Source organism: Carcharodon carcharias, chromosome 12 (assembly GCF_017639515.1).
Source record: "Carcharodon carcharias isolate sCarCar2 chromosome 12, sCarCar2.pri, whole genome shotgun sequence".
Taxonomy (NCBI): Eukaryota; Metazoa; Chordata; class Chondrichthyes; order Lamniformes; family Lamnidae; genus Carcharodon; species Carcharodon carcharias.
The window spans coordinates 2,673,687-2,698,591 of NC_054478.1; the positions used below are offsets into that span (position 1 = coordinate 2,673,687).

General features: G+C 50.1%; 1 protein-coding gene across 1 annotated transcript in view; it reads right to left on the reverse strand.

The window, feature by feature from the left end:
* Nucleotides 1-24,905, reverse strand: part of asic4a (acid-sensing (proton-gated) ion channel family member 4a) — a 754,228-nt gene that overhangs the window by 158,611 nt on the left and 570,712 nt on the right. Inside the window, exons 10-11 of the mRNA XM_041201177.1 lie at nucleotides 13,570-13,626; nucleotides 2,106-2,259 (exon numbers count right to left, since the gene is read on the reverse strand). Coding sequence (XP_041057111.1) covers nucleotides 2,106-2,259; nucleotides 13,570-13,626 — 211 coding nt within the window. The remainder of the gene's footprint in view (nucleotides 1-2,105; nucleotides 2,260-13,569; nucleotides 13,627-24,905) is intronic.

Consider the following 24,905-nt stretch of genomic DNA (forward strand, 5'->3'; position numbering starts at 1 on the left):
GGAGGGGTGAAATCAAAAAGGAAAATAGGAAAACAAAGAGGTGGCATGAAAGAATATTGGCAAATAAAATCAAGGAGAACCCGAAGGTGTTTTATCAACACATCAAGAGTAAGAGGATAACTAAGGAAAGAGTAGGGCCTATAAAATACCTTAAAGGTGACCTGTGTGTGGAGGCAAAGGATGTGGATGTGGTTCTTAATGAATACTCTGTGTCTGTCTTCACAAAACAGGGGGAACAATGCAGATATTGTAGTTAAGGAGGAGGAGTGTGAAGTATTGGATGTGACAAACATAAGGAGAGAGGAAGTATTAATGGGATTAGCAGCCTTGAAAGTGGATAAATCCCCAGGGCTGGATGGAATCTACCCCAGGCTGCTAAAGGAAGGCAGCGAGTAAATAGGTGAGGGTCTGACCATCATTTTCCAATCCTCACTGGATACAGGAGAGATGCCGGAGGACTGGAGGTCTGATAATGTTGTACCTTTGAGTAAAATGGGAGCGAGGGATGGACCAAATAATTACAGGCCAGTCAGTCTGACCTCGGTGGTGGTCAAATTATTGGAATCAATTCTGAGGGACAGGATAAACTGTCGTTTAGACAGGCAAGGATTAATCAAGGACAGTCAGCATGGAGTTGTTAAGGGAAGTTTGTGTTTGACTAATTTGAATGAATTTTTTGAGCAAGTAACAAGGAGGATTGATGAGGGTAGTGTGGTTGATGTGATCTACATGGATGTTAACAAGGCTTTTGACAAGGTCCCTCATGACAGGCTGGTTAACAAAGTAAAAGCCCATTTGATCCAGGGGAATGTAGCAAACTGGATACAAAACTGGCTCAATGGCAGGAAATGAAGATAATTGCTGACAGGTGTTTTTGTGACTGGAAGGCTGTTTCCAGTGGGGTTCGCAGGGCTCAGTACTCGGTCTCCTGGTTTGTGTGGTATAGCAGCACTCTGGGTGTACCTACACCACATGGACTGCAGCGGTTCAAGAAGGCAGCTCACCACCACCTTCTCAAGGGCAACTAGGGATGGGAAATAAATGTTGGCCCAGGCAACAAATCCCACATCCCATAAATTAATATTTTTTAAAGTTTGGATGTAAATGTAGGGAGAATGATCAAGAAGTTTGCAGACAACACAAAAATTGGCCGAGGGGTAGGTAGCGAGGAGGATAGCTGGAGACAGCAGGAAGACATCAATGGACTGGTCAGTTGGGCAGAAAAGTGGCAAATGGAATTCAACCCAGGGAAGTGTGAGGTGATGCATTTGGGGAGGTCAAACAAGGCGAAGGATTACACAATAAATGGGAGGATACTGAGAGGTGTAGAGGGAACAAGAGACCCTGGAATGAAAATGCACACATTCCTGTAGATGGTGGGACAGGTTGATAAGGTGGTTAAGAAGGTACATGGAATCATTTCATTTATTAGCCGAGGTATAGAGTATAAGAGCAGGGAGGTGATGCTGGAACTATATAAATCATTAGTTAGGCCACAACTTGAGCACTGTGTACAGTTCCAGTCACCTCATTACAGAAAGGATATAATCGCATTCGAGAGGGGACAGAGGAGTTTTACCAGGATGTTACCAGGACTGGAAAATTGTAGTTATGAGGAAAGATTGGGGAGGCTGGGATTGTTGTCCCTGGAACAGAGGAGACTGAGGTGAGATTTGATTGAGATGTACAAAATTGTGAGATGCCTAGATAGAGTGAATGGGAAGTGCCTGTTTACTTTAGAAAAGAGGTCAGTGACTAGGGATGTAGATTTCAAGTGATTAGTAGAAGAATTAGAGGGGAGATGAGGAAAGATTATTTTCACCCAGAGGGTTGTGGGGGTCTGGAACTCACTGTCTGAAAGGGGAGTAGAGGCAGAAATCCCCAACTCATTTAAAAGGTGTCTGGATATCACCTGAAGTGCTGGAACCTGCAGGACCACGGACCAAGTGCTGGAAAGCAGGATGAGGCTGAGTGACTCGTTTCTCGGCCGGCATAGACACAATGGGCCGAGTGGTCTCTTTCTGTGCTGTAAACTTTCTTTGATTCTATGAATTCCTCTATTCTGCCCTGTCACATTTAACATTTTTTCACAAAAACAGAATTACCTGATGTTTTGTTCTGAGGTGTTGTATCTCTTGGCTAGGAACTTAGAGGAGCCCTTGCTCGGGATTTTAACCATGGAGAGTTCCTTGCTATATCTTGTTAAGCTGCAGGGTGTCTCACACTTGCAGCTTTGATTTGACGTTGAAATCAGTTCATCTGGAGAAAGAGAGGAAACCAATAACAAACTTTATCCGGACAAAAAGAGATATCTCAGGCTAAGCATCGCAACCACCCACACACAAATACAAAACCTGAAAAGGACATTCACCCATCAAACCCATCCTCCCACATCCCCATGCTCACTCTCCCCTATCACTGATTCTACCCACCCATTTAATCCCCTCCCACAACCCGATGTACACTCTCCCCTATCACTGACTCTACCCACCCATTTACTCCCCTCCCACACTCCCATGTACAGTCTCCCCTATCATTGACTCTACCCACCCATTTAATCCCCTCCCAGAGCCCCAAGTACACTCTCCCCTATCATTGACTCTACACACCCATTTAATCCCCTCCCACACCCCATGTACACTCTCCCCTATCACTGACTCTACACACCAATTTAATCCCCTCCCACAGCCCCATGTACACTCTCCCCTATCACTGACTATACCCACCCATTTAATCCCCTCCCACAGCCCCATGTACACTCTCCCATATCACTGACTCTACCCACCCATTTAATCCCCTCCCACAGCCCCATGTACAATCTCCCCTATCACTGATTCTATCCACCCATTAACTCCCCTCCCACAGTCCCATGTACACTCTCCCCTATCATTGACTCTAACCACCCATTTAATCCCCTCCCACAGCCCCATGTACAATTTCCCCTATCACTGATTCTATCCACCCATTAACTCCCCTCCAACACCCCCATGTAAACTCTCCCCCATCACTGACTCTACCCACCCATTTAATCCCCTCCCCCATCCCCATGTACACTCTCCCCTATCACTGACCCTACCCACCCATTCACTCCCCTCCCACGGCCCCATGTACACTTTCCCCCTATCACTGAATCTACACACCCATTTAATCCACTCCCACAGCCCCATGTACACTCTCCCCTGTCACTGACTCTACCCACCCATTTAATCCCCTCCCACATCCCCATGTACATTCTCCCCTATCACTGACTCTACCCACCCATTTAATCCCCTCCCACAGCCCCATGTACACCCTCCCCTATCACTGACTCTACCCACTCATTTAATCCCCCTCCCACATCCCCATGTACACTCTCCCCTATCACTGACTCTACCTACCCATTCACTCCCCTCCCACACCCCTATGTACACTCTCCCCTATCACTGACTCTACCCACTCACTTAATACCCCTCCCACATCCCCATGTACACTCTCCCCCTCCACTGACTCTACCCACCCATTTAATCCCCCTCCCACAGCCCAATGTACACTCTCCCTATCACTGACTCTACCCACCCATTTAATCCACTGCCACACCCCATGTACACTCTCCCCTATCACTGACACTACCCACTCATTTAATCCCCTCCCACACCCGCATGTACACTCTCCCCTATCACTGACTCTACCCACCCATTTAATCCCCTCCCACAGCCCCAAGAACACTCTCCCCTATCACTGACTCTACCCACCCATTTACTCCCCTCCCACACCCCCATGTACACTCTCCCCTATCACTGACTCTACCCACCCATTTAATCCCCTCCCCCATCCCCATGTACACTCTCCCATATCACTGACTCTACCCACCCATTTAATCCCCTTCCACATCCCCATGTATACGTTCCCCTATTACCGAATCTGCCCACTCATTTAATCCCCTCCCACACCCCCATGTACACTCTCCCCTATCACTGACTCTACCCACTCATTTTATCCCCCTCCGACATCCCCATGTACACTCTCCCCTATCACTGACTTTACCCACCCATTTAATCACCTCTCACACCCCCATGTAAACTCTCCCCCTTCACTGACTCTACCCACCCATTTAATCCCCCTCCCACAGCCCCATGTGCACTCTCCCCTATCACTGACTCTACCCACCCATTTAATCCCCTCCCACAGCCCCATGTACACTCTCCCATATCACTGACTCTACCCACCCATTTAATCCCCTCCCACAGCCCCATGTACAATCTCCCCTATCACTGATTCTATCCACCCATTAACTCCCCTCCCACAGTCCCATGTACACGCTCCCCTATCATTGACTCTACCCACCCTCCCACACCACATGTACACTCTCCCCCTATCACTGACTCTACCAACCCATTTAATCCCCTCCCCCATCCCCATGTACACTCTCCCCTATCACTGACCCTACCCACCCATTCACTCCCCTCCCACGGCCCCATGTACACTTTCCCCCTATCACTGAATCTACCCACCCATTTAATCCACTCCCACAGCCCCATGTACACTCTCCCCTGTCACTGACTCTACCCACCCATTTAATCCACTCCCACATCCCCATGTACATTCTCCCCTATCACTGACTCTACCCACCCATTTAATCCCCTCCCACAGCCCCATATACACCCTCCCCTATCACTGACTCTACCCACTCATTTAATCCCCCTCCCACATCCCCATGTACACTCTCCCCATCACTGACTCTACCTACCCATTCACTCCCCTCCCACACCCCTATGTACACTCTCCCCTATCACTGATTCTACCCACTCATTTAATACCCCTCCCACATCCCCATGTACACTCTCCCCTATCACTGGCTCTACCCACCCATTCATTCCCCTCCCACAGCCCCATTTACACTCTCCCCCTCCACTGACTCTACCCACCCATTTAATCCCCCTCCCACAGCCCAATGTACACTCTCCCTATCACTGCCTCTACCCACCCATTTAATCCACTGCCACACCCCATGTACACTCTCCCCTATCACTGCCTCTACCCACTCATTTAATCCCCTCCCACACCCCCATGTACACTCTCCCCTATCACTGACTCTACCCACCCATTTAATCCCCTCCCACAGCCCCAAGAACACTCTCCCCTATCACTGACTCTACCCACCCATTTACTCCCCTCCCACACCCCCATGTACACTCTCCCTATCACTGACTCTACCCACCCATTTAATCCCCTTCCACATCCCCATGTATACGTTCCCCTATTACTGAATCTGCCCACTCATTTAATCCCCTCCCACACCCCCATGTACACTCTCCCCTATCACTGACTCTACCCACTCATTTTATCCCCCTCCCACATCCCCATGTACACTCTCCCCATATCACTGACTTTACCCACCCATTGAATCACCTCTCACACCCCCATGTACACTCTCCCCCTTCACTGACTCTACCAACCCATTTAATCCCCCTCCCACAGCCCAATGTACACTCTCCCTATCACTGACTCTACCCACCCATTTAATCCACTGCCACACCCCATGTACACTCTCCCCTATCACTGAATCTACCCACTCATTTAATCCCCTCCCACACCCCCATGTACACACTCCCCTATCACTGACTCTACCCACCCATTTAATCCCCTCCCACAGCCCCAAGAACACTCTCCCCTATCACTGACTCTACCCACCCATTTACTCCCCTCCCACACCCCCATGTACACTCTCCCCTATCACTGATTCTACCCACTCATTTAATACCCCTCCCACATCCCCATGTACACTCTCCCCTATCACTGGCTCTACCCACCCATTCATTCCCCTCCCACAGCCCCATTTACACTCTCCCCCTCCACTGACTCTACCCACCCATTTAATCCCCCTCCCACAGCCCAATGTACACTCTCCCTATCACTGACTCTACCCACCCATTTAATCCACTGCCACACCCCATGTACACTCTCCCCTATCACTGCCTCTACCCACTCATTTAATCCCCTCCCACACCCCCATGTACACTCTCCCCTATCACTGACTCTACCCACCCATTTAATCCCCTCCCACAGCCCCAAGAACACTCTCCCCTATCACTGACTCTACCCACCCATTTACTCCCCTCCCACACCCCCATGTACACTCTCCCCTATCACTGACTCTACCCACCCATTTAATCCCCTCCCCCATCCCTATGTACACTCTCCCCTATCACTGACTCTACCCACCCATTTAATCCCCTTCCACATCCCCATGTATACGTTCCCCTATTACTGAATCTGCCCACTCATTTAATCCCCTCCCACAGTCCCATGTACACTCTCCCCTATCACTGACTCTACCCACTCATTTTATCCCCCTCCCACATCCCCATGTACACTCTCCCCATATCACTGACTTTACCCACCCATTGAATCACCTCTCACACCCCCATGTACACTCTCCCCCTTCACTGACTCTACCAACCCATTTAATCCCCCTCCCACAGCCCAATGTACACTCTCCCTATCACTGACTCTACCCACCCATTTAATCCACTGCCACACCCCATGTACACTCTCCCCTATCACTGAATCTACCCACTCATTTAATCCCCTCCCACACCCCCATGTACACACTCCCCTATCACTGACTCTACCCACCCATTTAATCCCCTCCCACAGCCCCAAGAACACTCTCCCCTATCACTGACTCTACCCACCCATTTACTCCCCTCCCACACCCCCATGTACACTCTCCCCTATCAATGTCTCTATCCAGCTATTTAATCCCCTCCCACACCCCCATGTACACTCTCCCCTATCACTGCCTCTACCCACCCATTTAATCCCCTCCCCCATCCCCATGTACACTCTCCCCTATCACTGGCCCTACCCACCCATTCACTCCCCTCCCACGGCCCCATGTACACTTTTCCCCTATCACTGAATCTACCCACACATTTACTCGCCTCCCACACTCCCATGTACACTCTCCCTTATCACTGACACTACCCACCCATTTAATCCCCTCCCACAGCCCCATGTACACTCTCCCCTATCACTGAATCTACCCACCCATTTAATCCCCTCCCACAGCCCCATGTACACTCTCCCATATCACTGACTCTACCCACCCATTTAATCCCCTTCCACATCCCCATGTATACGTTCCCCTATTACTGAATCTGCCCACTCATTAAATCCCTTCCCACACCCCCATGTACACTCTCCCTATCACTGACTCTACCCACTCATTTTCTCCCCCTCCCACATCCCCATGTACACTCTCCCCTATCACTGACTTTACCCACCCATTTAATCACCTCTCACACCTCCATGTACACTCTTCCCCTTCACTGACTCTACCCACTCATTTAATCCCCTCCCACACCCCCATGTACACTCTCCCCTATCACTGCCTCTACCCACGCATTTAATCTGCTCCCACAGCCCTATGTACACTCTCCCCTATCACTGACTCTACCCACCCATTTACTCCCCTCCCACATCCCCATGTACACTCTCCCCTATCAATGTCTCTATCCAACCATTTAATCCCCTCCCACACCCCCATGTACACTCTCCCCTATCTCTGCCTCTACCCACCCATTTAATCCATTCCCACATCCCCATGTACACTCTCCCCTATCAATGTATCTACCCACCCATTTAATCCCCTCCCACAGCCCAATATACACTCTCCCCATCAATGACTCTACCCACCCATTTAATCCCCTCCCACAGCCCAGTATACACTCTCCCCTTCACTGACTCTACCCACCCATTTAATTTCCTCCCCCATCCCCATGTACACTCTCCCCTATCACTGAATCTACCCACGCATTTAATCCCCTCCCGCACCCCATGTATACTCTCCCCTATCAATGTCTCTACCCACCCATTTAATCCCCTCCCACAGCCCAATATACACTCTCCCCATCACTGACTCTACCCACCCATTTAATCCCCTCCCACAGCCAAATATACACTGTCCCCTTCACTGACTCTACCCACCCAGTTAATCTCCTCCCCCATCCCCATGTACACTCTCCCCTATCACAGAATCTACCCACCCATTTAATCCCCTCCCACACCCCCATGTACACTCTCCCCTATCACTGACTCTACCCACTCATTTTATCCCACTCCCACATCCCCATGTACACTCTCCCCCTATCACTGACATTACCCACCCATTTAATCACCTCTCACATCCCCATGTACACTCTCCCCTATCACTGACTCTACCCACTCATTTAATCCCCCTCCCACATCCCCATGTACACTCCCCCCTATCACTGACTCTACCCACCCATTCACTCCCCTCCCACAGCCCCATGTACACTCTCCCGTATTAATGCCTCTACCCACCCATTTACTCCCCTCCCACAGCCCCATGTACACTCTCCCCCTATCACTGACTCTACCCACCCATTCACTCCCCTCCCACAGCCCCATGTACACTCTCCCCTATCACTGACTCTACCCACCCATTTAATCCCATCCCACATCCCCATGTACACTCTCTCCTATCACTGACTCTACCCACCCATTCACTCCCCTCCCACATTTCCATGTACACTCTCCCCTATCATTGACTCTACCCACCCATTCACTCCCCTCTCACATCTCCATGTACACTCTCATCTATCACTGACTCTACCCACTCATTTAATCCCCTCCCTCAACCCCATGTACACTCTCCCCTATCACTGACTCTACCCACCCATTTAATCCCCTCCCACATCCCCATGTACACTCTCCCCTATCACTGACTCTACCCACCCATTTAATACCCTCCCACAGCCCCAAGTACACCCTCCCCCATCACTGACTCTACCCACCCATTTAATCCCCTCCCAAAGCCCAGTATACACTCTCCCCTTCACTGACTCTACCCACCCATTTAATTTCCTCCCCCATCCCCATGTACACTCTCCCCTATCACTGAATCTACCAACGCATTTAATCCCCTCCCACACCCCCATGTACACTCTCCCCTATTACTGACTCTACCCACTCATTTTATCCCCCTCCCACATCCCCATGTACACTCTCCCCCTATCACTGACTTTACCCACCCATTGAATCACCTCTCACACCCCCATGTACACTCTCCCCCTTCACTGACTCTACCCACCCATTTAATCCCCCTCCCACAGCCCAATGTACACTCTCCCTATCACTGACTCTACCCACCCATTTAATCCCCTCCCACACCCCATGTACACTCTCCCCTATCAATGTCTCTATCCACCTATTTAATCCCCTCCCACAGCCCCATGTACACTCTCCCCTATCAATGTCTCTACCCACCCATTTAATCCCCTACCACAGCCCAATATACACTCTCCCCATCACTGACTCTACCCACCCATTTAATCCCCTCCCACAGCCCAATATACACTGTCCCCTTCACTGACTCTACCCACCCAGTTAATCTCTTCCCCCATCCCCATGTACACTCTCCCCTATCACAGAATCTACCCACGCATTTAATCCCCTCCCACACCCCCATGTACACTCTTCCCTATCATTGACTCTACCCACCCATTTAATCCCCTCCCACAGCCCCATGCACACTCTCCCCTATCACTGACTCTACCCACCCATTTACTCCCCTCCCACACCCCCATGTACACTCTCCCCTATCAATGTCTCTATCCAACCATTTAATCCCCTCCCACACCCCCATGTACACTCTCCCCTATCTCTGCCTCTACCCACCCATTTAATCCATTCCCACATCCCCATGTACACTCTCCCCTATCAATGTATCTACCCACCCATTTAATCCCCTCCCACAGCCCAATATACACTCTCCCCATCAATGACTCTACCCACCCATTTAATCCCCTCCCACAGCCCAGTATACACTCTCCCCTTCACTGACTCTACCCACCCATTTAATTTCCTCCCCCATCCCCATGTACACTCTCCCCTATCACTGAATCTACCCACGCATTTAATCCCCTCCCACACCCCATGTACACTCTCCCCTATCAATGTCTCTACTCACCCATTTAATCCCCTCCCACAGCCCAATATATACTCTCCCCATCACTGACTCTACCCACCCATTTAATCCCCTCCCACAGCCAAATATACACTGTCCCCTTCACTGACTCTACCCACCCAGTTAATCTCCTCCCCCATCCCCATGTACACTCTCCCCTATCACAGAATCTACCCACCCATTTAATCCCCTCCCACACCCCCATGTACACTCTCCCCTATCACTGACTCTACCCACTCATTTTATCCCACTCCCACATCCCCATGTACACTCTCCCCCTATCACTGACTTTACCCACCCATTTAATCACCTCTCACATCCCCATGTACACTCTCCCCTATCACTGACTCTACCCACTCATTTAATCCCCCTCCCACATCCCCATGTACACTCCCCCCCTATCACTGACTCTACCCACCCATTCACTCCCCTCCCACAGCCCCATGTACACTCTCCCCTATTAATGCCTCTACCCACCCATTTACTCCCCTCCCACAGCCCGATGTACACTCTCCCCCTATCACTGACTCTACCCACCCATTCACTCCCCTCCCACAGCCCCATGTACACTCTCCCCTATCACTGACTCTACCCACCCATTTAATCCCATCCCACATCCCCATGTACACTCTCTCCTATCACTGACTCTACCCACCCATTCACTCCCCTCCCACATCTCCATGTACACTCTCCCCTATCATTGACTCTACCCACCCATTCACTCCCCTCCCACATCTCCATGTACACTCTCATCTATCACTGACTCTACCCACTCATTTAATCCCCTCCCTCAACCCCATGTACACTCTCCCCTATCACTGACTCTACCCACTCATTTAATCCCCTCCCACAACCCCATGTACACTCTCCCCTATCACTGACTCTACCCACCCATTTAATCCCCTCCCACATCCCCATGTACACTCTCCCCTATCACTGACTCTACCCACCCATTTAATCCCCTCCCACAGCCCCAAGTACACCCTCCCCTATCAATGTCTCTACCCACCCATTTAATCCCCCTCCCACATCCCCATGTACACTCTCCCCTATCACTGACTCTACCCACTCATTTAATCCCCTCCCACAGCCCCATGTACACTCTCCCCTATCATTGACTCTACCCACCCATTTAATCCCCTCCCACAGCCCCATGCACACTCTCCCCTATCACTGACTCTACCCACCCATTTACTCCCCTCCCACACCCCCATGTACACTCTCCCCTATCAATGTCTCTATCCAACCATTTAATCCCCTCCCACACCCCCATGTACACTCTCCCCTATCTCTGCCTCTACCCACCCATTTAATCCATTCCCACATCCCCATGTACACTCTCCCCTATCAATGTATCTACCCACCCATTTAATCCCCTCCCACAGCCCAATATACACTCTCCCCATCAATGACTCTACCCACCCATTTAATCCCCTCCCACAGCCCAGTATACACTCTCCCCTTCACTGACTCTACCCACCCATTTAATTTCCTCCCCCATCCCCATGTACACTCTCCCCTATCACTGAATCTACCCACGCATTTAATCCCCTCCCACACCCCATGTACACTCTCCCCTATCAATGTCTCTACTCACCCATTTAATCCCCTCCCACAGCCCAATATATACTCTCCCCATCACTGACTCTACCCACCCATTTAATCCCCTCCCACAGCCAAATATACACTGTCCCCTTCACTGACTCTACCCACCCAGTTAATCTCCTCCCCCATCCCCATGTACACTCTCCCCTATCACAGAATCTACCCACCCATTTAATCCCCTCCCACACCCCCATGTACACTCTCCCCTATCACTGACTCTACCCACTCATTTTATCCCACTCCCACATCCCCATGTACACTCTCCCCCTATCACTGACTTTACCCACCCATTTAATCACCTCTCACATCCCCATGTACACTCTCCCCTATCACTGACTCTACCCACTCATTTAATCCCCCTCCCACATCCCCATGTACACTCCCCCCCTATCACTGACTCTACCCACCCATTCACTCCCCTCCCACAGCCCCATGTACACTCTCCCCTATTAATGCCTCTACCCACCCATTTACTCCCCTCCCACAGCCCGATGTACACTCTCCCCCTATCACTGACTCTACCCACCCATTCACTCCCCTCCCACAGCCCCATGTACACTCTCCCCTATCACTGACTCTACCCACCCATTTAATCCCATCCCACATCCCCATGTACACTCTCTCCTATCACTGACTCTACCCACCCATTCACTCCCCTCCCACATCTCCATGTACACTCTCCCCTATCATTGACTCTACCCACCCATTCACTCCCCTCCCACATCTCCATGTACACTCTCATCTATCACTGACTCTACCCACTCATTTAATCCCCTCCCTCAACCCCATGTACACTCTCCCCTATCACTGACTCTACCCACTCATTTAATCCCCTCCCACAACCCCATGTACACTCTCCCCTATCACTGACTCTACCCACCCATTTAATCCCCTCCCACATCCCCATGTACACTCTCCCCTATCACTGACTCTACCCACCCATTTAATCCCCTCCCACAGCCCCAAGTACACCCTCCCCTATCAATGTCTCTACCCACCCATTTAATCCCCCTCCCACATCCCCATGTACACTCTCCCCTATCACTGACTCTACCCACTCATTTAATCCCCTCCCACAGCCCCATGTACACTCTCCCCTATCACTGACTCTACCCACTCATTTAATCCTCTCCCACAACCCCATGTACACTCTCCCCTATCACTGACTCTACCCACCCATTCACTCCCCTCCCACAGCCCTATGTACGCTCTCCATTTTGTGGCCCCAGTCCTGTGCAGCTCTCTCTCTGCGGAATGTGTGAATAGAGAGAAGTGGAAGTTTTCCTGAAGGCTGCAAGGTGAGCTGGGAGGGTGTTAAAAAGGATAGCGGATTGTTGGTTTTATAAATAGCAGCATAGCTCATAACCCAATGAAGCTTGCACCTGACCTGTATGAAGCACTGGACACCACACTTTAAGGGGAATGTCAAGGCCTTTGAGAGGGTGCGGAGGGAGATTTACTTGGATGGGAGCAGGGATGAGGGACTTCAGTTATTGTGGAGAGACTGGTGAAGCTGGGATTGTTCTTCTTAGAGCAGAGAAGGTTAAGGGGGGAGATTTCATACAGTTGTTCAAAATTACGAGGTGTTTAGATAGAGTGAATAAGGAGAAACTGTTTCCAGTGACAGGAGGATCGGTAAACAGAGGGACACAGATTGAAGAGAATTTGGAAAAGAAACTGAGGGAGAGATGAAGGGGAATGTTTTTTTCCACAGTGAGTTGTTGTGATCTGGAAGGCGCTGCCTGAAAGGGCGGTGGAAGCAGATTCAATAGGAACTTTCAAAAAGAAATTGGATACTTACTAGAAGGGGAAAAGTTTTCAGGGCTATGGGAAAGAGCAGGGGGAGTGGGACTAATTGAATAGGTCTTTCAGAGAGCTTGTAAAAGCACGATGGGCTGAATGGCCTTCTCCTGTGCTATAATATTGTGCAATTCTCCAAGTTGATGTTAATTCATCAAAGCCAGGTTCTGATTGAGAAGGAGGCAATCACTTACCCAGGGTCTTGTCTGCACACTCCATATATTCCTTCGGTGAACAGATAATTTCATTACCTGAGATGTAGAAACAAATTCAGTAACTGGGAAGCAGTCAAAACTTCAATCCTAAAACCAAATATATTTTCTCAACATTCCCAATGTGTGGTTTGATATTTCCAAAGGCCTTCATTGGCTGTGCTCCAAGTTTATGGGAAGAGTTATTACAATGGAATCCATGGTGTTGAAGGTGATATTTCAGGGTCAGAACATAACTGAAAGGGAAACTGAACCTTCTGGCTTCTAGGGAAATTAAAACTGAAACCAAAACAGAAATGGAAACTCAATTCTCCAGGGAAACGAAAGCTTGTTGAGACCAAATAAAAGGCACAAAGCCATTTCAGCTCAAAGGACCCTGTGCTACAGTAGAAAAGATATGAACATGAGGGCTGGATCTGGGACTGGGATAAAAGTAAATAAGGTTACTGTTGCTGCTTCAGTTATTTTAAAGGGACTGATTGACTAGTATTGGCAATGCAATATACAGGGCTGTTACTGAAGATCCTGATAAATGGATCCACACCAGCAAGACTGTCATGGTCAGAGCTTCTAGCAGAAGGATGATCAGAGGTTCTGACAAAAGAAGCAATCTTGGTAAAGGCCTTAGCCATGGAATTCGGGTTGAATGGGAGCTGCTGTCAGAGGAGAATCAGTGGCTAAATCCTTGAATAAAGGTGCTGGAATTCTACCGGAGGAAGTTCAGAGCTTCGAAGGACTTTGAGGGTGAAATAAGTGCCATACATGCTGAGTGGACTGTCCAATAAATTCTTGTGATCTATTCTTGTTGCGTTTATAATTAAATGTGTAATTTATAATTCATGTTGACCTCAATTTGTCAGTTAAGTCTTGTTTAATTTATGTTAATTACTTTTATTCATTCATGGGATGTGGGGCTTTGCTGGCTGGGCCAGCATTTATTGCCCATCCCTAGTTGCCCTTGAGAAGGTGGTGGTGAGCTGCCTTCTTGAGCCGCTGCAGTCCATGTGGTGTAGGTACACCCACAGTGCTGTTAGGGAGGGAGTTCCAGGATTTTGACCCAGCGACAGTGAAGGAGCGGTGATATATTTCCAAGTCAGGATGGTGAGTGACTTGGAGGGGAACTTCCAGGTCGTGGTGTTCCCATCTATCTGCTGTCCTTGTCCTTCTAGATGGTAGTGGTCGTGGGTTTGGAAGGTGCTGCTGAAGGAGCCTTGGTGAATCCCTGCAGTGCATCTTGTATATGATATACACTGCTGCTACTGTGCGTCAGTGGTGGATGTGGTGCCAAACAAGTGGGCTGCTTTGTCCTGGATGGTGTCGAGCTTCTTGAGTGTTATGGGAGCTGCACTCATCCAGGCAAGTGGGGAGTATTCCATCACACTCTTGACTTGTTCCTTGTAGATGGTGAACAGGCTTTGGGGAATCAGGAGGTGAGTTACTGGCTGCAGGATTCCCAGCCTCTGATCTGCTCTTGTAGCCACAGTATTTATATGGCTAGTCCAGTTCAGTTTCTGGTCAATGTTAACCCCCAGGATGTTGATGGTGGGGGATTCAATGATGGTAATGCCATTGAATGTCAAGGGGTGATGGTTGGATTCTGTCTTGTGGGAAATAGTCATTGCCTGGCACTTGTGTGGTGTGAATATTACTTGGCACTTGCCAAAGCCTGGATATTGTCCAGGTCTTGCTGCATTTGGACATAGACTGCTTCAGTATCTGAGGAGTTGCGAATGGTGCTGAACATTGTGCAATCATCAGTGAACATCCCCCCTTCTGACCTTATGATGGAAGGAAGGTCATTGATGAAGCAGCTGAAGATGGTTGGGCTGAAGATGTTTGATTGTTAAAGTTATAAAAGTGAAATCCTCTCTGTTCATTTTCTCAATGGGGTCGTTTTTAAGTTTGGTTCTTTAGGTTTATTGGAGATAACATTACAAAAAGAGCAGAGCATGAACTGAAGAAACTTATCAAAATGGAATCATCTCCATAAAGAGACAAATCCTAATACAGACGATGATTCCACTGTGGAGCTAGAGATTGATCAGGTTCAGTGTCAGGATTAAAACACCCTGACTGATCCGGCAGTTACTGGAAAATCAACTCTCGCGAGAATGTCTGTCCCAATTCCAAAAGAAGGATAAATCCAAAACCATAAGCAACTATTCACCTCGAAATAAACCCTCACACCCCTCCACCAGCAAAATGATCCAGTCCTCCTCCCCCACCATAAACACCCACTCCCCCTCACCCAAAATAAAAACCCACTCCCCCTCCCCCACCATAAACACCCACTCCCCTCCCCCACCATAAACACCCACTCCCCTCCCCCACCATAAACACCCACTCACCCACCACCACCATAAACACCCACTCCCCCTCCCCCACCATAAACACCCACTCCCCCTCACCCAAAAAAAAACCCACTCCCCCTCCCCCACCATAAACACCCACTCCCCTCCCCCACCATAAACACCCACTCACCCACCACCACCATAACACCCACTCCCCCTCCCCACCATAAACACCCACTCCCCCTCACCCAAAAAAAAAAACCCACTCCCCTCCCCCACCATAAACACCCACTCCCCTCCCCCACCATAAACACCCACTCCCCTCCCCCACCATAAACACCCACTCCCCATCCCCCATCATAAACACCCACTCCCCTCCCCCACCATAAACACCCACTCTCCTCCCCCACCATAAACACCCACTCCCCCTCACCCACCATAAACACCCACTCCCCTCCCCCATCCATAAACACCCACCCCCCTCCCCCACCATAAACACCCACACCCCCTCCCCACCATAAACACCCACTCCCCTCCCCCACCATAAACACCCACTCCCCTCCCCCACCATAAACACCCACTCCCCCTCCCCCACCATAAACACCCACTCCCCTCCCCCACCATAAACACCCACTCCCCTCCCCCACCATAAACACCCACTCCCCTCCCCCACCATAAACACCCACTCCCCTCCCCCACCATAAACACCCACTCCCCCTCCCCCACCATAAACACCCACTCCCCTCCCCCACCATAAACACCCACTCCCCTCCCCCACCATAACATCCACTCCCCTCCCCCAACATAAACAACCCACTCCCCCTCCCCCACCATAAACACCCACTCCCTCCCCCACCATAAACACCCACTCCCCTCCCCCACCATAAACACCCACTCCCCCTCCCCCACCATAACACCCACTCCCCTCCCCCACCATAAACACCCACTCCCCTCCCCCACCATAAACACCCACTCCCCTCCCCCACCATAAACACCCACTCCCCTCCCCCACCATAAACACCCACTCCCCCTCCCGCCACCATAAACATCCCACTCCCCTCCCCCACCATAAACACCCACTCCCCCTCCCCCACCATAAACACCCACTCCCCTCCCCCAACATAAACACCCACTCCCCTCCCCCACCATAAACACCCACACCCCCTCCCCCACCATAAACACCCACTCCCCCTCCCCCACCATAAACACCCACTCCCCCACCCCCACCATAAACATCCCACTCCCCCTCCCCCACCATAAACACCCACTCCCCTCCCCCACCATAAACACCCACTCCCCCTCCCCCACCATAAACACCCACTCCCCTCCCCCACCATAAACACCCACTCCCCCTCCCCCACCATAAACACCCACTCCCCTCCCCCACCATAAACACCCACTCCCCTCCCCCACCATAAACACCCACTCCCCTCCCCCACCATAAACACCCACTCCCCTCCCCCACCATAAACACCCACTCCCCCTCCCCCACCATAAACACCCACTCCCCTCCCCCACCATAAACACCCACTCCCCTCCCCCACCATAAACACCCACTCCCCTCCCCCACCATAAACACCCACTCCCCTCCCCCACCATAAACACCCACTCCCCCTCCCCCACCATAAACACCCACTCCCCTCCCCCACCATAAACACCCACTCCCCTCCCCCACCATAAACACCCACTCCCCTCCCCCACCATAAACACCCACTCCCCTCCCCCACCATAAACACCCACTCCCCTCCCCCACCATAAACACCCACTCCCCTCCCCCACCATAAACACCCACTCCCCTCCCCCACCATAAACACCCACTCCCCCTCCCCCACCATAAACACCCACACCCCCTCCCCCACCATAAACACCCACTCCCCCACCCCCACCATAAACACCCACTCCCCTCCCCCACCATAAACACCCACTCCCCCTCCCCACCATAAACACCCACTCCCCCTCCCCCACCATAAACACCCACTCCCCACCCCCACCATAAACACCCACTCCCCTCCCCCACCATAAACACCCACTCCCCCTCCCCCACCATAAACACCCACTCCCCTCCCCCACCATAAACACCCACTCCCCTCCCCCACCATAAACACCCACTGCCCTCCCCCACCATAAACACCACTCCCCCTCCCCCACCATAAACACCCACTCCCCCTCCCCCACCATAAACACCCACTCCCCCTCCCCCACCATAAACACCCACTCCCCTCCCCCACCATAAACACCCACTCCCCTCCCCCACCATAAACACCCACTCCCCTCCCCCACCATAAACACCCACTCCCCTCCCCCACCATAAACACCCACTCACCCACCCCCAACATACACACCCACTCCCCCACCCCCACCATAAACACCCACTCCCCCTCCCCCACCATAAACACCCACTCCCCTCCCCCACCATAAACACCCACTCCCCTCCCCCACCATAAACACCCACTCCCCATCCCCCACCATAAACACCCACTCCCCCTCCCCCACCATAAACACCCACTCCCCTCCCCCAACATAAACACCCACTCCCCTCCCCCACCATAAACACCCACTCCCCTCCCCCATCATAAACACCCACTCCCCTCCCCCACCATAAACACCCACTCCCCTCCCCCACCATAAACACCCACTCCCCTCCCCCACCATAAACACCCACTCCCCTCCCCCACCATAAACACCCACTCCCCTCCCCCACCATAAACACCCACTCCCCCACCCCCACCATAAACACCCACTCCCCCTCCCCCACCATAAACACCCACCCCCACCATAAACACCCACTCCCCTCCCCCACCATAAACACCCACTCCCCTCCCCCACCATAAACACCCACTCCCCTCCCCCACCATAAACACCCACTCCCCTCCCCCACCATAAACACCCACTCCCCCTCCCCCACCATAAACACCCACTCCCCCTCCCCCACCATAAACACCCAATCCCCTCCCCCACCATAAACACCCACTCCCCTCCCCCAACATAAACACCCACTCCCCCTCCCCCACCATAAACACCCACTCCCCCTCCCCCACCATAAACACCCACTCCCCACCCCACCATAAACACCCACTCCCCCTCCCCCACCATAAACACCCACTCCCCCTCCCCCACCATAAACACCCACTCACCCACCCCCAACATACACACCCACTCCCCCACCCCCACCATAAACACCCACTCCCCCTCCCCCACCATAAACACCCACTCCCCCTCCCCCACCATAAACACCCACTCCCCCACCCCCACCATAAACACCCACTCCCCCTCCCCCACCATAAACACCCACTCCCCTCCCCCACCATAAACACCCTCTCCCCCTACCCCACCATAAACACCCACTCCCCTCCCCCACCATAAACACCCCACCCCCACCATAAACACCCACTCCCCTCCCCCACCATAAACACCCACTCCCCCTCCCCCACCATAAACACCCACTGCCCTCCCCCACTATAAACACCCACTGCCCTCCCCCACTATAAACACCCACTCCCCTCCCCCACCATAAACACCCACTCCCCCTCCCCCACCATAAACACCCACTCCCCCTCCCCCACCATAAACACCCACTCCCCTCCCCCACCATAAACACCCTCTCCCCCTCCCCACCATAAACCCCCACTGTCCCTCCCTGCAGAATAATGGGTTAATAGTTATGTTAATGAGATGGTGATGTGTATCATGAGGTAACAGTGACATCAGCAGTTCTCTAGCGCTCAGTGCTCGGGCCTGAGAAGAGCAGACCGAATAGTCGAGACAGGACAGAGATGTACTTACCTCAGTGCGTACTATAGGGTAAAGAAAGGAGCTTTTGACCAAGCCAGCAGAGTTAAGTCACTCATAAGCAGTGGGAAACCTTCAGGCCACAGGTTACCCGAAAACAGATCCAAATACTGTTCAAAGTGGAAGCCAAATCACAAGACATGGTGGCAGCAGTGATGACACTAATCTATCAATGATTTGGTACCATCAACGGAACACTCATGAGAGAAATCGCAAGAAGTCTTCTTCCAAGGAGAAATCAGGAGACTTACCTTGGTGACAGGCACACTGAGAATCAGTAGTGTTGTCCGCAACAGTCGAGCAGTCACTGCCCCTTTTGCAGCTGTTTGCAGACCTCAAAGGTCCTCAGAGAGGCCAGGGTTGGAGTGTGTGGGGAAAAAAACCCTCTCTGGGATATAGAACAATGTTGGGTTTGCATTCCAAAGAGTAGGAGCAACGGGTTGGTTTGTTCCTCTACACAGTGAGGTTCATTGCTGTCAATGTGCTCCTGAGACAGGGGGTGGAAGAGACCCCTGCCGATTTTGAAACCATCCTGGGAAGCGTTCAGTGCATACATCAGTGCAAATGGAACCTCATATTCAAGTCTTACAGCAGGACAGCCAGGTTCTATTCAGGGGAGAATTCCTAAGATTGGGTGATGAACCAATCCAGTAGCAGTTGGTTTATTCATTCAGCAGTGGGTCATCCTCGATTACAGAAGCACCTATTACAATCCCAGCTGACGCTAATACTGGACCTATCAGATCCCAGAGTGAAACCTGGCTTGATATATCCTAACTTCTTTTAGAAACCGTGGAGAGAAGTTACTGAACAAAATCACAGGAGTCTGCTGATGAACTTTTAACATAATTAAACAAGAAAAGTGAACTATAATACAGCAAAAAGATTGGAAAGATCTCAATACTAACACAAGAAAATGATTCAAATTGCAGTTACTCCTTTACCCCAGCATTATCTTCACAGACACACAAACCAGTGAAGAGTTAGCACCAGCTTGGCACAGGAAGCCTCCTCGCTTGGACTGGCACCAGTTGCAACCGGTTTTCTTCCAGTGAATTCCTGAGCATTCACTCGATGTTTCTCACCCAACTTGTATCTCCCCATGAGACACCCAAAAACTGCTCTCTCTAAACTCTCTGTTTCTTCAACTGTGGAACAAATAAATGAGTTTCCTAAATTCCATCTTCTAGTGGCACCTCTGCTAATCTGACCACTTTACTGAGTAATATAACTGGCTATTCAGTTAATTACTGTCCCATTGTAGTTTTTCTTTTCAGGGAACTTAAAATCCCTCTCTTCTCTGTCTGATACACACTGAACACTCCCCAAAAAACAACAGGTGTGACCAAAGCAGGTTCCATGGATTTCTTAACAACCCACCCAGACATTGGTCATAATGTGAGCCAACCAATCTCACTGAAACTTTGTCTTCTCACAAGGGTTTCCAATCTCCACATTTGAAGACCTCGCCTGGGAATTCTCTTCAAAATTCGCTCCCACTCAGATGGTTGTAACAATGGCCAACCTCACAGGATTTCAATCTCACCTTCTGAGATTCCTTTCCCCTGGATCTCCAAGTGCAGTCAAGCTTCTCTTTCCAAGGACAATCTCAGCTTCTCGGCCATGCCAAGCAGAGCACCACTGCTCCAAATGGGTCCCTTTGCCCCAACAGCCCCCAGCATGGATTCACCAACCCTTGGCTGTCCTCTCAGATCTTCAGGGGTTCCCTCGGGCCCACTATACTTCAAATCTGCTCCCCGCAGCTCTTTCTTTAACTTGGAGCCTATTTCTCTGCTCCTTTATTTTAGCTTAACTTAATGGGACCTATTCCTGATCCTGTCTTTTTCCCTTAACTGGGGCTTCCTTCTGGGACCTTTCCCTGTCCCCCCCCCCTCCCCCCCCCAATGTCCTGTTCCCTGGGACATCTACTTGGTAATGGCGCTACGGTTCAGGTCATCTGACCTTGATGTTCTCCCTCCACCACCGATGCACAGTGTGTACCATCTACAAGTTGCACTGGAGGAACTCACCGTAATGATGCCCAGCTGAGGTTACCCATGGACAAGCCAGATCCCAGAGTGGAACCCAGACTGATAGATCCAAACTTTTATTTGTTTGTTTAGATACGTGGAGAGTGGCTACTGACCAGTCACAGGAGTCAGCTGGTGAACTTTTAACAAAAGAATAAAACATTTCTTTTCAACAAGAAAAGATGAACTATATTAAAATACACCTTCATCCACAACTATGCCTTTACAGATAATATACAGATTTGTAAGGATAACACAAGTTACAGCTATCTTACACTCTAATGTTTACAGTAAGTACAGTCCATGTAAACCTATGGCACCCTGTGGTCAGACACACCACACTCTGAAAGCAAGTGACAGATACCACTCCAGACAGATGCTATGGATCTCTTCTCAACTGCACTCAGATGCTTGTCACACTGACAGCCAACCAGTCTCACTGAATCCCCTCTTTCAAATGAGGGTCTTCAATCTCCACTTTCCAAGACCTCACCTTGGAATTTTCTCCCAGACTTACCTTTTCTCTCAGATCCCTTCCAGAAGGGTTCATCTCCAGGGTTTGTAACTCTCCAGATGTTCCTCTTCCCTGGGTCACCACATGCATTCAAGCTGTTTTCCACACACTCCTGTCTCTCTAACTCATCTGTCAACAGTACACCATGGCTTCACATGCCCGTAGCAAAGAGTTAGAGACCTTCAGTCACCTTTTTGGACCTTCTTGCCTCTTGCAAGCTGTTTTCACTTTAAATCTGCTTTCTGCAGCTTTAGCCTCTTTAACTCTGAAGCTTGGAGCCTTTCTCTCTGCCCCTCACTCTCAACTTCACTTAACAGGACCAAGATCCTGTCCTTCCCTTTGACAAGAAGGTCAGCTTGGGATGTTCGCCTGTTCCACTCCCTTGGATTTTAGTTTGCTTTGGTTTGGGATTGGCTATCTGTCCCCTTTGCTCCAGAGTCTCTTGGCAGCTACTTCCAAAACCAACCAAACTCAAACAGCTTCCAAATCAAACTGCTGTTTCTAGTTTCTTCTATGTGTGTCTGTGGGAGGGACCTGCATCTCTGGACCCATGCTGCTAGGCAACAGCACAGTTTCTCTTCTCTTAGAACATAACGATAAGAACATAAGAAATAGGAACAGGAGTAGACCATTCAGCCCCTCGAGCCTGCTCTGCCACTCAATAAGATCATGGCTGATCTTCTTGCGTTTCGATTTCCACATTCCCATCTGCCCCTGATAACCTTTGATTCCCTTGTCTAACAAGAATCTATCTACCTCCGCCTTAAAAATATTCAATGCCCCCCGCCTCCACCACCTTCTGAGGCAGAGAGTTCCAAAGTCCCACAACCCTCTGAGAGAAAAAAGTTCTCCTCATCTCTGTCCTAAAAGGGTGACCCCTAATTTTAAACACTGCCCCCTAGTTCTGGACTCACCCACAAGAGGAAACATCCTTCCCACATCCACCTTGTCAAGGCCGCTCAGGATCTTGTAAACTTCAATCAAATCACCCCTCACTCTTCTAAACTCCAGTGGAAACAAGCCCAGTCTGTCCAACCTTTCCTCATAATACAACCCACTCATTCCAGGTTTCAATCTCGTAAACCTCCTCTGAACCGCCTCCAATACATTTACATCCTTCCTTAAATAAGGAGACAAAAACTGCTCACAGTATTCGAGGTGCGGTCTCACCAATGCCCTGTATATCTGAAGCATAACATCCTTACTTTTATATTCAATCCCTCTCATAATAAAGGATAGTATTCCATTAGCCTTCTTAATTACTCGCTGTACCTGCATAGTAACTTTTTGTGATTCATGCACTAGAACACCCAGATCCCTCTGCACCTCCGAATTCTGCAGCCGTTCTCCATTTAAGTAATACTCTGCTTTTTTGTTCTTCCCGACAAAGTGAACAACCAAACATTTTAACATTTTCTTGTTTGTTTAACTTAGCTGCAATGGTCATAAAGCTCTTATTGCAAATGTACTTTGTAAAGTGAAACTCAAATTCAATTTGACACAGATACAGAAATACAAATCAAACTTACGCTTTAAAGCTAAACCTCATTCCTAACACCCACAAACACCAATATAACTTACTTAAACTATCTCTATTTCCTAACACTCACCAAGGCTCCTTCAACAGCGCCTTCCGAACCCACAACCACTACCATCTAGAAGGACAAGGACAGCAGATAGATGGGAACACCACCACCTGGAAGTTCCCCTCCAAGTCACTCACCATCCTGACTTGGAAATATATCAGCTGTTCCCTCACTGTCGCTGGGTCAGAATCCTGGAACTCCCTAAGATAAAAGCAAAATACTGCAGATGCTGGAAATCTGAAACAAAAACAAAAACTCCTGGAAAAACTCAGCAGGTCTGACAGCATCTGTGGAGAGAGAGACAGAGTTAACGTTTCGAGTCCATATGACTCTTCTTCAGAACTAAAGAGAACTAGAAATCTGGTGAAATTTATATTGATTAAGGAGCTGGGATAGATGAAGCTGGATAGAGAGCCAAAGGAGAGATTGTGAAAGATGTCATAAACAAAAGGTCAAAGGGGTGTTGATGGTGGTGATACTGGCTAAAGGAGGTGCTAATGGGGACATTAAGAGTAGAAAGTAGGATGAGCAACTGACAGATGGCCCTAGTGGGGGTGGGGTGGAGGGTGGGGTGTTGGGGGGAGGAGACGGTGTGGGAACAAGGATCAAAATAGGCTAAAAGTTAGGGATAAAACAATGAATGGAAGTAAATTTTAAAAATAATAATAGAAATAGGTGGGGGAAAACGTAAAGATAAAAATTTAAAAATAAATATTTTTTAAAAGGGGGAATCTGAAAGGAGGTGGGGATGGAAGAGAGTTCATGATCTAAAGTTGTTGAACTCAATATTCAGTCTGGAAGGCTGTAAAGTGCCTAGTTGGAAGATGAGGTGCTGTTCCTCCAGTTCGCGTTGAGCTTCACTGGAACAATGCAGCAGGCCAAGGACGGACATGTGGGCATGAGAGCAGGGTGGAGTGTTAAAGTGGCAAGTGACAGGGAGGTCTGGGTCATTCTTGTGGACAGAATGAAGGTGTTCTGCAAAGTGGTCACCCAGCCTGCATCTTTGCCTGAAGAAGAGTCATACGGACTCGAAACGTTATCTCTGTCTCTCTCTCCAGAGATGCTGTCAGACCTGCTGAGTTTTTCCAGCAATTTTTGTTTTTCTCCT